Source organism: Denticeps clupeoides, chromosome 1, assembly GCF_900700375.1.
Source record: "Denticeps clupeoides chromosome 1, fDenClu1.1, whole genome shotgun sequence".
In the NCBI taxonomy this organism is placed as follows: Eukaryota; Metazoa; Chordata; class Actinopteri; order Clupeiformes; family Denticipitidae; genus Denticeps; species Denticeps clupeoides.
In genome coordinates, this window is record NC_041707.1 from 29,603,358 (window position 1) to 29,619,273 (window position 15,916).

Sequence of the window (15,916 nt, forward strand, 5' to 3'; positions counted from 1 at the left end):
CTTCAGATATAGTATTAGGGGACAACTAATACTACATTAAAGCAAAAAAAAAAACATAATAGGGGACCTTTAAATGGAATGGTCCACATTAGGCGTGTCTGAAATCATTTTGCATAATATTTTCCTATGAGGTGAGTTTATAGGAGTGCTGCACTGTGCTGCAGTGGGTTGAGGAGAGGGGGCGCAATGGCAGCCGGGAGTGCAATGAGGGCTGTGACTTAGCCTGACCGGGCAGGCAGGGGTAGAGGCAGATGGAGAGTAGCACCAACCTCAGCAAAATTGGTAATGAAAGGTCGCAACATTGGGTCAAACAATGGCAAATGGGCAATCCGAAAGCCGTGGTCAAAGACAAAGGTAGTAAGCGTGCGGCTTGAGCATTCAGGAAAATTGCTTACAACAGACATGATGCTAGATCGACGAATGAGTTCGTAGTGTATACATCAATGAACCATCTTATGATGGTTGTTGGTGGGTTCCTTCCGGTTTGGCTAGAACACGGAGGTGGAACGGCTGCAAACGTGACAGTCTATGATCATTCCTTATGATCATTTGTGTAATGACCGAAAGAAAAAGATTGTGGATTCAAGTGGCTGAAATGAGGTTTCCAGACTAGAAACCTTTGACAAGATGAGGGGCTCAGTATTCCAGGAGCCCCTGCTCATCTCAATTAAGAGGAGCCAGCTGAGGTGTTTAGGGCATGTCATAAGGATGTTACTCAAAAAGGTCTCTTTCGTGTGTGTCTCAATGGTCACAAACCCTGTGGAAGGCCAGGAAACCATCTTGGGAGAACACTAAGTGGGTTGTAACTGAATGACATTCTGTCCGTTCTTAAAATGTCTAAGCCTTTCTTGTTATTGACACACCAGGATTCCTTTTGGGTTCTTTTCCAGCGTATTAGCTATTTCTGTGAGAATAATTCAATTCTTTATTAGTTTGAGTGTGGTTTAATCAAGAGTTTCTACACATTCTTTGTCCACACCTGCCTGTACCTGCCATTTTTAATACTGCATTCAAGCCATTTCCCAACATTAACACTGATAAAATTCCTGTAGAAATCAGATAGCCAACTTTCAGAAAAAATGTATTGCTAGGCCAATTATCACCTGCAATGTCAGTTTCTCTTTTTATCTCTACTTGATAGTTCTATTTGAACTTTTTAAGTTTCCAATAACTGAGACAATACTTGAAAAAAAATTATGTGACAGACAGTTCTGGAAGGTATCACAGATATCAATTAATCTTCAAATGCAGGCTGATAATCTGACTGAAGAAGGCGCAGAAGCAAGGCCTCCACTGACTGGAAGTAACCCTATCAAAGATCATAGTTTGAGAAACACTGCTCTCAGTTGAATGCGCTGAATGAGCATATTTCTGGTCAGTCAAAACAAAATGGTGGTGGGGTCTTCTGATCAATCAGAATCAGTGAATAAGCTTAATTATGGACTGACCTAGGAGGGTAGCAACAAACACTAGAAGGTTGCTGTCACCATGATAAGTAGAAGCGGTCCCAGTGGAGCACACAAAGAGTCGCTGCACTGTAAACACATAATCAGTCTTGCCTGGCTGCCCCCTGTCTTTACGGCCTCCCCTCGCCGGGGATCAAACAGTCCCGAGCTGGCCTGTGCAGGGTTTTAGGTGACACGCGATGTTTGCAGTCCTGCGGCTGTCAGACGTTCGACTCCACTGGGGTTAAAGCAACACATCCATACCCTCCAGAACTCTCTTTTTGGGCTTGTGGTATTTTATACCCAGATTTTTTAATTAATTGCTTTCCTTACCAGTAGTGATGAAGGTCTCCATTTTATCTTTGAATGGCTGGAGGTGCCCTTCTAAGGATTTGACGCATACTCTCTGGGCATCCTTTTCACATGCTGGAGGAGGAAAATACAAAACATAAAAAACTTATTCCAAACTAAGAGACTGAGGTGCAGAAAAAGGTGAAATACTTGGTCAAACACAGAGATCAAATTCTGGAAAAAAATACCAGGTTAGAACAGCGCTGGTGTATTTTACAGTCCAAGCCTCATCTCTTGAATGGGACATAAAACAATAACAAGCCGAAAGCAATCTGAAGCGCGGTGCGCTAATGAAGGGCATGTGAGGGCCCATATCACGTTTCCAACACTTTCATAATTGAGCTAAACAGATCCGGGTGGGGAGAGAAGTGTGTGAATCCCCGGCTCAAAAACATCCCAAACAGATGGTTATTAAAGAAAAGGGTTGGCAGCCGTTTTTAAACAAGCTTGGTCCACATTCAAAATGTAACAAGAGGAATGGCTTTTATTGTCAGAACAAAGTAATCACAGTTTTAGGGAAATTTTTTAAACCGGATTCTGTGGTGGCAAAGCTTTTTAAAAATGTACCAATAGGCTCTTTAAAGATAAATTAAATGCAGGTTGCATGGGAGGGGGTGTTATAAAAAAACGTAATGTCTTAATCACAGTATATATACCAAATACATAATTATTTTTCCATTATTCATTTTCGCAATTATCTACAATTAACAAATCCCAAATTTGGATTTGTACTCTATAGACTGCCACCGTAATGCTGTTTAAATATCTGACATTTTTGCCTGCAGAAGGCCTTTTAACAAAGGTCAACGACTGCTTCATCAAAAGGCCTCAGATGAAGAGGGTAATGGAAGCAGTGCTGTTAGCCAGCAGGCACCAATCAGTCGACATGGAAGCAAAGACACCAGACGAAGGATGAAGGGTTTGACCCATCGCTGGTCTGGAAGCCATGTTTGTTGTTTGTTCTCAACTGGCCTTTGTTGTCCTGCCAAACAATTCAACTCACATGGACTCAAGAAGAAAGCATGGAGCCTATTCCATCCCATTCAAACGATTCATGTAAATAGGGCTAGGCAAATAGCTTTAGCACTTTTTTCACCTGTTACTCATTACTGGCAGCAGTAAATGCACGCACTGGGGATGTAATTGCACTGCTGAATAACGCTTGTAGGCGAAGTGATGATTGGCTTATCAGGGTCAATACCGTCAGGATTTCAAGTAAGAACAGAATTTAGATGTCAATTTAGAAACATCTAACTTGAAATCGCAAATTGACAGAAACGTCTAAGGAAGTGACATTTGACCATATATCATTTCCAGTAAATATTCTGCTGCGTATATTCTCAACTTTGCAGCATGAATACATATTTGCTTTTTCACTGTCACATACAGACAATAGTGCAACTAGTGCTTATCATTGCGCATCAGGTATATATATTCTATTTTACATTGAGAACTGTTAACCTTAGAAAGATTGTTTTCTGCATGCAGACAATGTGGTCTACACACCCTTTGGGGAAATCAGAGTGACTAATGTACAGATCAGCTACATTAGACAGTTAAGCATTTAGACATTAAGCAACTCTTAAATTATGAGGAGTCTTGCTAACTGTGGTCCAGACAGTGTTGACCACAATAAGGAGGCTTCAAAAACATCTGTAAAAAAAAACGAACGAACACAAAAAAATTCATTGTCAATGAAATGTCTTAAGACCGCACAGAGCACAATTGTGCTCATAAATCATGACCATGCAATTATACTGTTCTATTCGACATTCTGAGGAGTTTACAAGACAGCGCTACGTTACATCCTTAATTTGCAAAATGATCCTTTTAACAGCCATACAAAACTTTCAGGCCAACTGCTTCTGAGCTAAACTTGTGTTAGAGTTTTATAGGGACTGAACATGGTGGTTTACTGTCATCAGCCACTCTTTGAGTCTTCTCCTTCCCTCAACGGCTTTATCAATTCAATATACTAAAACCCATGGGGAATATACAATTGGTTTACCAGTCGAGGTAAAAGATACTCTCAAATCATCAGCATCAGTTCAATGGCGGGCATTCTTCCTTATGTGTACAATGTGACGTCCCTTTGTGGTGGGGTGTTGTGTCTGTCTCTCTCTCTGTCCCTGTGTATGTATTATGTAGAATAGTAGGTGGTCTGAACATGATGGACTCCTCCCCCCTTGTTGTGATTGGCGACTTGAAACCAGGCGGCCTATTTAAAATGGCCTCAGTTTGCACCAAGAGGAGAAGTGGCAAAAAAGAGAGTGTGCTATAAGACCTTCAGCCATGCCTTCCAAACCATGTTGTAGTTTTTGTTTGGGTTTAGGGGAAAATATATTAAAAAAAGGAAAACATACAATAAGGTTACATAAGTGTGCACTCTTAAAATAAAGCACCTTTTGATTTAATTACAGCATGACATTCTTAGTTGGAAAAGCCTTCTTAAGCCCACTTCAGATCACCACACAGATTTTCTATTGGCTTTAGGTTTCGGGTCTGGCTGGGCCATTTCAAAACATTAATTTTCTTTTGGTGAAGCCAATATTTGTTAATTGGGATGTATGGGGTCATTGCCATGTTGAAAGATTAAATTCTTCTTCATCTTCAGCTTTTTGCGGCTCCTGAAGGTTTCAGGCCAAGAGTGGTATTTAAAACAGCTCATAATTTTCTTTACTTTAACTAAAGCCCCCATTCCAGCAGAAGAACAGCAACCCCAAAGCATGATACTGCCATTACCCTTTTTGAGCCAAACGTAGCTTTTGGAAATGTGGGCAAAAACTTTGTCTCATCAAAAAACCGTAGTCTCATCAAACCACAAAACAGCCAGTCCTTGGCAACATCGCTATTGTCCCACTGTTTCTCCACTTTTGGGTAACTGTTTTCTGTCAACCTCGGCTTCTGCTGTACCAGCAAGAGAGTAAATGTCAGGAACATCTTATCAGGACAGCTGAAATAATCTGTCTCTTTAATTCATGGCAGGTGTGAACTCAAGAAAAACTTAATTACATCAAAAGGTGTTTCAACACTGTATTAGTTTAAGGTTGAGCACAGTTTACTGTAAAAAAAAAAACTGTAATTTTTTAATTAATAATTGCACTTTTCCATTGAACTATACAGGTTGGAGGTCCTTACACTTCAAATGGGGTAGACTTTTTACATCTAATGTATGTCTTCAGAAAGGATGACTGGGTTTGAGTGTTTCACAGATTAAGGTATTTCACCCGACAGGTTAAAATGGAGAAAAGTGATTTATATTTATACATTTTTATTGTACTAACATTGTTTTTGACATACAAGTGTAATTTAATTTAATAAAATCTGGTACTAGATCGCACCAAATAATATTGTAGCTGGGCTGCAAAGTTTGTTATTATGGTTTTTAAAGTTATTATTTAGCTCCCATTAGTGAAGTCACAATGTAAATATGTAAATAACTAGCTTGTTCATTAAATTACTCACTCACTATCTATAACCCCTTAATCCAAATTGTGGCAAGCACATTAAGGGCGGGTGCAAGCCCATTCACCCACACAGTCAAATCAATTTAGAGTCACCATACCTTCAAATGCTTTGGATGTGTGAAGCCACTACGCTAACTGGTATGTCAGCATATGGCCCTTCAATAAAAAAAAACTGGAAAAATCCTAATCTTATATGAGCATGGGGGACAAGCTCTAGGATCCTGCTGTCCTTCAAACTAACACTTTGGACTGAAGGGAAAAAAACCTATGTGGCTTCGCCTCCAATTCCTGCTAAGAAGGTATTCAGTTTCGTTTGCCCGGTGTCTTCTGGGACCCTCAACTTTACCACAGACTCTTTTAACAACTCTTCAACAACTACAACAAAATTCAGAGATATTTAGACAATCCAGCATAAATTCACAGAAGCATACACTAGGCTGTGGAGCCATGATGAAATGATGATTTGCATGAAAAGCAGGGTAAATAAAACATGTTGCTAAACAAACACAGGATTTAAACTTAATGTTTCAGAAAAAATGTTTTTAGACTGAAGTCCTCTGCCAGTGCTGGCCTTCTTGAGGGTCTGGCATGGCAGACTAGGGATATTTATACCATTGTGTGGCTTGCCTCCATCAACACAAAGCTGAGGAATTCTGCAGATAATCCACAATTATATACAACCTCAGCAGCCTGTCAAGCACCAGTACAATGTAAATCCCTGCTAGTATCCGTGCCAGAGCCAGCCAGGCATCTTTTGAGTAAAAGTAAGTCCCACTATGCCTGTAAAAAAAAAACTCGCCTATCATACCAAATTCAGGCAAATTCAGGACAGGCTTTAACCCAAGTGCTGACATGTTTGGTGGGCCAAGTGCTGACATGTTTGGTTATCCGAATTCTATGACAAATGTAATAAAACTAAATCTCTGTCTGGTTAAAGAAAAGGGAATATAATTTAAAATGGCAGATACTGCTAGGTCATACTTGCTCTTACTTATTAAATACGTACATGTAAACACACACTTCACTAGAGTCTAGAGAAGTAGCACTGAAGAGGAGCTGGGAAAAGGGGGAAGGGAGGAGGGGGTCCTCCGCCATGAGCCTCTGTCGTAAAACTTCCCTCAAGCTAAAGTCCTTGCCTGGAGCTGACATTAAATAGCCATTTAAAATAAAGACACTGTCTGATTTGCCACAATGATGAATGCATAACCAGGTTCAAGCCTTCTGTGAAACACTAAACTCCCCTGAGCAGCAAATGGGCTCTGACTGTTCTTTTTATTTGATGCTATTTCATTCAGTAGCATCCCTGCCATTATGGTGACAGTTACTTAAGAGTTAGCTGACACTTTACACTGCCTTGAAAGGAAAGTATGTACCTAGATCCTTGAGAGAAACACAAAATAAATAAAAAATAAAACTGGCAAATAAGAATAAGACTCCACTGACTCCACAGCAGTTACAGGTAAAATAAACTATTCTAATTAATTTGAACTAACTTAGATTTATTTCCTGCATTTCATATGTTCTATCCTGTATTTGAATGTCACAGTTCAGATTATTATCTGTTTAACTAAACTGTGCCCAGGCTAGTGGTCAGACTAATAACACATTCAACTCTGGCCTCTGTCCATAAACACACCCCTTCCCTCAGAAAGTAAGCTTTCCTGGCCAAGCACCACCCCAGCCCACCAAACAGGAAGACAGATCAAATACGGATCATATTTCTGTCTCATTGAGACCTGAAGAGGGCAATGGGGCAGTCAGGCTGTCTGGAGGCAGACTTGCTGCTGTCCAACCAAACTGAGCCCTCAGTAAACTGTCCCCTCGCATCTGATCCGATGTTCTACTTTCAACACTGTTGCCAGGCAGTTAGGGTGCATGACAGACCAAGCAATTTACATAAGCAGATGTCGGAACATAAATTCCTGAGGCACACCTAGATAAGGAGAGAACACTGATGGGAACACTTTGACAAATGCTGTGGAAAAATATGAACATGGTCGGGTTGTAAAATTGGGCTAGGCTGGTTTATCTCACACGCATGAATCAGACATGCCAGCTTTGTCTTTTGAAATGAGAAATTCTAGGCAGGGGGCTTATTTCGTAAGCGATTTTCTGTTGTTTGCAACTAAGACCTTAATACGTCTAATTAAAAACAGTTGGTCTCTTAAGGGTAGTTTATTATAGTAAAGCATAAATATTTATTCATACCGGCTGGCATTAAGAACAGAAAATACAGAGGCATAGGTGGACCCTACCAAACACAAAAGAATTCCAGCGCACAATTTGCTGCCAATACCCTGAGGACTCTCAGGCGAGACTTTGGATTTTTTGTGGTACAGATCAAATACTAAGGTCCTTATGCTACATTTATTGTCTCTAAGTCTTCCATTTTTCCTAATAAATGACTGACAGCTTGGGGTGGGCACAGCACTCTTTTGTAGACCCTTTTGTATTTATCCCCCCAGGGTCAGCAAAGATCAGGGTTTAACAGCAATCTGCAAAGTGAGGGGAGAGGAGAGAGCATATCTAATTGCTTTCATATGCCAGATTATTGGTTGATTTAAATAATCACAGACATAGGGGGTTGGGGGGCATCGCCTTTCACCTCAAGACGGCCCCAAGGAGAGGGGTGCAGTCTACGTGGGGAAGCTATAACCTTGTGGGCACTGCCTCTGGTCAATACACTTTTATTTAAAATCTTAACTGTAGCCATTACCTGTTCAAAAGAAAGTGACAGAACAGGAGCCATACTTTTACCAGTAAAACATAGCTCACTGCAATGCAAGTTTGCATCTGTGCTACTTGAAGTGAGTTGGCAGGGAAGTTATAATATGGTAGTTAAGCCACAAAATAAAATTAAGTAAATTATGGTTCCCATGAGAGATTAGTGAGGTGTATTAGCAGGTTTAAAGTTAATGGCAAAACAGTACCATAAGTAAAACAACACCTGTGAGGTCTTTCTTCAGCTTCCTTATGTCCTTCTGCAGATCTTCAAACTTGACCTGGGCAGCTAGGAAGAAGTCCTGAGGCTCGGGCAGTGGAAACATACACTTCTCTGTGCCTGCATTCTGAAAATTTGTGAATTAGAGAGCAAATCTTATAACAATCATTTCAAAATTCAGATTAAGGTTGGTGGATCTTCTTTTACCTTATCGATATTGCGGAGATAGTATGACACAACATAATCCACCAAGCAGATATGATTGTCCTGGCAGAAGAAACATTTTATATAACAATTAACATAATTATTCATTAATAGGAAAAGGGTGTATATCGCTAAATAGTATAGAATAGGCCATTACTCTGCTTTTGACATCCTTCAATTTGGGCAAGATCTCCAGTCCAAAGCCATCAGCCTGACCTCTTGTTCTGTTCCCTCCATTCATGTAGTTTCCAAATGCTAAGACCAGCCCCATCACATCCTTTACACTGTTGTTTTCCAATAGGCCCTAGGTGAGCACACACACCACTGGTGAGTAGCTGCTTTAACAGCTTATAACAGCTGTCCACGTAAGCAATTGCTGTAGTTCAATCTGAAACTTCTTCAGTGATCCATTCTATCAGAAGGACTGCAGTAAATGTGAAAGGTGAAGTGTTCAGCCTTAATGTTTCAGCTTTAAATGATTTCTGTTCATTTAAAGGCCCTTCCACTAATCCAATATTTGGTCTTTCAGCTGCTTGGTAAGGGTCATTATCCTGTCTGAGGACTGATGACCTACAATAGAGGGATTTCTGACATTGGCCAGTTTTGTTGGCTCCAGAATGCCTTGAGACAATCCTTTTTTTTTTTTAGTGAAGTGATTGTCACATGTGATACACAGCAGCACAGCACACAGTGCACACAGTGAAATGTGTCCTCTGCATTTAACACATCACCCTGAGTGAGCAGTGGGCAGCCATGACCGGCGCCCGGGGAGCAGTGTGTGGGGACGGTGCTTTGCTCAGTGGCACCTCAGTGGCCTTGGCGGATCGGGATTCGTACCGGCAACCTTCTGATTACGGGGCCGCTTCCTTAACCGCTAGGCCACCACTGCCCCAATCCAGCAGAAGTGCAGTAAATACACATAGCCAAGCCTAACCAACTAAGTATGGTATTTTCTCCAAAAGCTCGTCCTTGAATGAATAGGTAAGTGTCTTACCTCACAGATGTTGGAAACAATCTCTACTTTCCGATGGATGGATGATATACTTTCAAAGAACACAGACTGGAATATAATGCAACGTGCTCTCCCGGCAAAGTCAGGAATCTGGGAGAGCTCATAGAGAAACCTGTGAGAGAGTGGAGATGTTTTTTTTTCTTTTTATTAACAATTAAAAACATTCTCTGAGTGTAAAAAGGCTACTTAATCAGCATATTATAATTAACTGGCTCTGACTCAGACCCACTTTTAACAAATCCTGGAATGTTACTTCATTATCTACTTGATTAATCCGGTCCAAGTTAAACCTTGTTTTAAAGCAGCATCGTTAATGATCCATAAATCTGGCCTCAATTACAGACAAGATCAAAGTCAGGAGTCCCAGTGGTGCAGACTCAGTGACATCAACACATAAACACAAACACATTGGACCAAAGGGCTCCTATGCACTTATGTCCATGTGACAACGAGGGCACAATGTGAGTGCCAATGACTCACAGTTCAGTGCCAGTCTGAACAAATGGCATCCCATAATTACAAGTCCCCCCTTAACACGCAAGCAATTTGGTGAGTTCACAGTGATTGGGTCACAATGCGAACCATGTTAATGAGTTATACTGTGGTCAAATAATTGTCACGACTATAATGCAGAACAATGAAGTGAGCGCATGTAGGAATAGATAAAAAACCCCAGTGCATAGAGCCGCAAGGAGGCTGGCAAATCTCCACTGCTTTTCTATATGATCGTTAACCGGCAAAAGCCACAATATCCATGGATGTGATGTTCGTGCACAGAAGACAAGGCAACACAAACAACAAGGCAGGACAAAGGCAGGGAATGAAAACAGGTGAGAAGTAACTGGAACAGTGTTACTTGATGAAGGTGATCGGCCGAGTCTTACGGGGGAATCGCAATGACTGAGCAATGAATGACAGAGCAATGAATGTCAGACATCTTGGCTATTTATAGGAGTTGCGTCGCCTCGTTTCCGCATTGCTCCCGGTCACGTGGATGGAATCACATGACAATAATATTATTAAGGAATGCTTATCAATGGCTGATAAAAAATATCAGAACATTGATATTCTCAGTCAGCTTGAAGAGACAATAGTTTTGCCTTTTTTGCCTTGCCAGAAGTGTATTGTGTATAGTCAACCCCAGTAACTTATTTTTAGTACAATGTGTCTGTATAAATATTATTTTTACCCATGTGGAATGGCCTTGACATAGCGTTGAATAATATGGAAAATGGCACACTGGTTATGGTAAGTCACAGGTTCAAATAAGTGCAAAATCCCAAAATTACATTTTAAAATCTCAGGACATTCAACATTTCTGCCTCTCTGTAGATTCAGTGTGGACTGAAGAAAGAGCTGTAGAACAGTTAGTAGGGTTCCATGTCTGTACTCCTAGCTCCTGCATCCCAGTCTATAGCCATTAGAGAAGATGAGGACTACGACTTACTGTTCAGGCTTGTCAAGAAGCTTCACCTCATCCTCTTTGGAGCCCTCATAGTGCTTTGTGATCTTTTCCATCTCATCATCCTGACCTCTCTGTAACAGAGACCATGCAGCTGGTGAAGGCCCAAGAGTAAAAATGGCTAATGAGATCAAATACACACATCAACATAAACACAGAGTGGAATACTAAATGAACATGCTTACTGATGTCATGCTAAGTAAAAGAAAAAAAACACGAGAGCAGATGCTATCAAAGCCTTGTGAGGTAAATATATTAAACAAACACACATAACAGTGGGGGGGGGGGGGGGGGGGGGGGCATATGAAAAGGTGGTTGAGTTTCTCTCGTTTCTCATAAGCTCTCCAATTACATCAATGCACACTGAATACTCACATTTTCATATAAAGCCTCAATGGTCTCCAAGTCCACCACAGAGTTGTCCACAGTCAAGACAGCTGGAACAGTAAATCATTTTATTAGAGGCTTTCTCCAAAAGGATTATACTAGACGAGCACGTTGTCTTCATTAACTCTGGGCACAGTATGGAGAGAAATGCTTATTTTTCCAGTAACTTAAAGGAGGGTGAATGTCAGTCACGCTATTTCCCATGTTTTCATTTTCAAGCTAAACATCAGCAGGTTTTTTTTTAAATAAAACAAACAAGTTACTGCATCCCATTAACATTTTTACTGACATATATTATACATTATATACATCTACATCAAATACAGTTCTATCTGTATAAAGATGCAGCGAAGGGAAGGGGAGTTGAACAGTATATAGAAGTCAGCAGAGGAACGGCAGGGAGGCCTGGCCAGTGGCACTGGAGATCCAGCACGGTGGCTCTGCTGTGGGGCAGACAAGCAGGGGACTAAGCCTCTGAGCCACGGGTCAGCGGAGACAACCTGCAAACGCTTAACCCCGAGACCCATGGTGAGAACCACCACAGCTCCCGGTAATGATGTCTACAGTGGAACCCGCGCCTGGACGGGGGAGGGGTTATCACAGTCATAGAATGGCACCATCTCCTCTGAGAAATAGAGGCAAATGGAGACTGGGACGGGTGATAAAATATGAAATGGTGGGAGTGTGAAAGGGCCTACCAGAATGCAGTTAAGATTATGAATTTACTACTGTTCCTGAGACTAACAGAGCCTTGCATAACTGCCACGGTGATGCAGGCAGGAAGGACGCAAGTGCACGACTCCAGGGAAACGGACAGGGATTTAATACGACAAGACATGACATCAACAGGTGATAACATTCAAGGAAAATCAGGTACATGAAAAAACATGGAACATCAGGAAAACCTGACCTGTAATGTTTGGATCATGACAATAACATACCATTACTGCATGTATTTGGCAAAATACTGAAACTGTGTCAAAAGCAAAATCATTAAGCCGATATTTTTTACAGTATTCAACAGACCCCCTTTATCCAGAGCAACTTAAAATCAGTAGTTACAGGGACAGTCCCCCTGGAGACACTCATGGTTAAGTGCCTTGCTCAGGGACACAATGGTAGTAGGTGGGGTTTGAACCGGTGACTTTGTGGTCTTCTGGTTCATATACAAGTGTGTTACCCACTAGGCAACTACCACCCTGTGATATACACAGATTTTATTCACATGGGTGTGTTAAATGATTTTAAACTATTAAAGTTCAGAGGTGTATGGCATCATAGGTATTTTCTTGTGTGGCTTCTTTGTCTAACAATATGTAAATTAATATTCATGATCCTAACAAATAGCTGTGTTATTTATTAAAGCATCTTAAGCTTAATTCATGCTGTGTCATCTGTGCAATTTATAGATAAAGTAGAATAGAATTTTCCGATGGGTTAATAATAATAAGTGAACAGATAACATTGTATTTATGCTCAGGAATTTCATAAACATTTTGTGATCAACATAGAGTTTGTGTTTTGCAAACCCCTCGAGACAAATTAAGCCTCCTTTTAACTGCTTGCTATGGTATAGTATAGTAATCTATAAAGGGTACAAAGGGTTCAATTGGCCACAAAATGGCCGCTCCACATGCAGGTGTCTCCAGAATTGTAATGGAACCTTCAGGAATTCCATTACCATGTTCTGCAACAACCCTCCCTCCAGACAGTGAGGTCTCCGGCTCAACTGCTTTCTTAAAACAGATTATCCAGCGGCTTCTGCTTACCCTTATGTGGTTGCGGTGGGGTGTGTAGGTGGGTGTTCGGTTGTTTTTGGTAGAACCTCTAAGAGCTCTCTGATATTTCTCCACACCCGGAGATCAAAGCTGTGGACCACCACCTCCACGTCTCTCTCACCTCCTCCTTCACCTCTCCATGCTCAAACGTGTCAAGTGCGTAGGGAGGGGGTTGCGAGGGAGCCTCACACATAGTGGGCCTGGAGGTCCCCTCATCACTGCCTCAGTTCGCCCCTGGACCGTCTCCCATTGGTCGTAATTGCATTACATGTCTCATGTCCTTTAAATTTGCCAACAAAGGACGGGCTAAGCAGGCGCAGGAGCAAAAGCAGGGGCCAGGGTCCAGGGCCTCTGGAGGCACTTATTAACATCACTGTGGTACTGTCACATTTCCACCATCCACTCCTGTGACTGCTGTTAATGCTGAGGGGAGTCAACACACGCTGTGCAGGAACAGGCCATTTACTATTGGAAGGGGGTTCTTTGCTTCAACACCAAAGAGAGAGAACAAGAGAGAGTGAGGAAAAAAAACCAAACCCAAAACAGGCAGTTTGGCCCGACATGTGTGTGAAAATGTGTGTGTGTGTGCTGGCCTGTGTCGTCGGGGTGTGTTTTATGTGGCGTTGTGCGGTGTCTGCTGGCTGTGAAGCTGGATTTATACACACTCACATCATTAGCAGGGTGTCGCTCCCATTAGGCCGCGGAGACCGTCACTGGCAACAATAAACAGATCTGCCGGCCGAGCCGCGTGCCCAGACAGCCAGGCGCTCACCGCAACTGTGCTGCACCCCCTCGCCTCCCAAACCTTAACCACAGCAAGGCGGCGGGAAGGAAAAAAACGCCGTTCCACGAAATCGGGAAGGGAGAAAATTCCTCTTTGCAGCTTAGACGGGTGGTGCGAGCAAGCATTCCAACAAGAGAAGGAAATGTTGAATGTCGAAAAGGCTCATGACACAGACATAGTTTGGTAAGCCGGCGTGAGAGGAAAAGGGAAAGACAAATTCATAAAAAGACAAGAAATATCAGAGAGCTACAGGGACATCACATTGCATGAAGGAAGAACTTCGAGCCAAGTGCACATAATTCTCTCTCTAAAAATAACTATGCACATCTGTGACTTATCAAGTCTTCCTTTCTCAGTCTGCTGGACATCACTAGATCGCTGTTTAATTAAAGGAAAGGAAAGAAAAATCAATGAAAAAAGCCTACGAAGAAAAGGTTTTCTCACCTTGCTGAATGTCCTTCATCTCCAGATGCAGGCTGGATATGAGAATGCCCACAGTCTGAGAACGCTTACCATCTAGCAGTTTGATTATCTATGGAAAGCGCACGAACAAGAAACAGTCATAAACAAACTCAATTACCTCAATTTCGTTTTTACTCTATGACATTAGAGGTTAATGAACCTGCTGTGACCATTGCACACAATGGAGTAGAAGTAGGACATCAGTGAGGGGCTGTCATTGATTGTGAGAGCCCCTCACTAATGGTGTTTAAACCTTTTAAAAACTTAGAATCTTTAACACTTGGCTCATAATCGCCTGCTTTCACAGGCAAGTAGCGTCCAATCGAGTCCTGCAACCAACTACACAAAGCATCAGAAATGTCTCGTTTATAGTGACTATGTGATGTTTTCAATAAATGTTAAGCAACAAGAACTTAAAAAGAAAACTGAAAACATGAAACCATAAAAGGGCATCTTTTTAGTCTGTAAGAACAGGCTAGAGGTTTTTTATAACAAACTATAAATTCACAGGATTTTTATTTGTACCTACACATGGTCACAATTACTTATGACTGAATTAGCCATAAAGCCAGAAACAGTCTTTGGCAAGGTAAAGCCTAGCTTTAAAACTTAATGTCTCAGCCTTCTTCATTAGGTTGGAGCGCCTGCTATTACCAAGCCTGGTGCTACTGGGGTATTCACTGGGAACTGGAGTGAGGGCCCTTAGAAGTAAGTATTACATTACAGAAGGTAAGAGGGCATGCTGCTCCTGCATCCATTATTAATATCGCAGGGGATCTCTCTCGCCCTCAGACTCCCCCTTCCCACAGACACCAGGGTGGGAGTCTTTCCCAACACCTTTAATGAACTCTGCAGTATAAAAAAAAAGCTACACTTAAAAGCCTACTTAAATGCTTAAAAGCCTGAACAGGCTTACATACACACACACACACACGCATACAGTGCCTGCTCTGTCAAGGCTTCAGGTGTGCTGCATAGACCAGACAGCATAGCGTGGAGAATAGAAACGAATTAGTACTGCACCTGTTCTGAAACAATAGCAATTGTATCATTGCAGGAGGTGCTACGTGATCTGGAGAAAACAGGAAAAACATCAAGATAACAGCAGCCTCCAGTGGACGCAAGGCAAACTGCCCTATGGTCAGAATCTGGCCAGTAGCGTTTGAAGTTGTTGATCAAGGATCAAGTTGTAACAATCAGTGTGCTTTTGTTAAGGGATAAAATGTAACTGCTTCTACTAAAGCTCAATCTGCATAAGAACTGAACTGCAGAGCAATGGTCTGACGAACCACTTGCGGATGGTAGGGTGTCTGTGCGCCACTTGATTGGAGAAGATATAGGACCAGGATAGCATATGAGAATAAAACAAGCTGGTGGATGTTTCGCTTGGAAACTTTGGGCCCTGCATTCATGGGCATGTTACCTCAACACAAATGCCTTACCGAAACGTTTCTGACTGATTTTACCGCTTCATGCAAATGGTATTCCCTGGTGGCAGTGTTTTCTGTCAGTAGAATAATACACCATTTCACACTGCAAACATGGTTCAACAATGGTTTGAGAGGCACAACAACAAGCTTGAGGTGTTGACTTGGCCTCCAAATTTTCCAGATTTCAAACCAA

The 15,916-nt window shown here is 41.8% G+C and overlaps 1 protein-coding gene across 3 annotated transcripts in view; it reads right to left on the reverse strand.

Moving 5' to 3' along the window:
- Positions 1-15,916, reverse strand: part of LOC114777002 (formin) — a 60,665-nt gene that overhangs the window by 15,228 nt on the left and 29,521 nt on the right. For 2 of the 3 annotated variants that reach the window (XM_028966928.1, XM_028966955.1), the window contains 8 exons: positions 14,276-14,363; positions 11,258-11,319; positions 10,868-10,956; positions 9,403-9,532; positions 8,566-8,712; positions 8,412-8,471; positions 8,211-8,331; positions 1,779-1,871 (listed from right to left, as the gene is read on the reverse strand). In XM_028966928.1, the coding sequence (XP_028822761.1) occupies positions 1,779-1,871; positions 8,211-8,331; positions 8,412-8,471; positions 8,566-8,712; positions 9,403-9,532; positions 10,868-10,956; positions 11,258-11,319; positions 14,276-14,363 (790 nt within the window). The remainder of the gene's footprint in view (positions 1-1,778; positions 1,872-8,210; positions 8,332-8,411; positions 8,472-8,565; positions 8,713-9,402; positions 9,533-10,867; positions 10,957-11,257; positions 11,320-14,275; positions 14,364-15,916) is intronic. The other variant, XM_028966938.1, reaches the window with a different exon arrangement.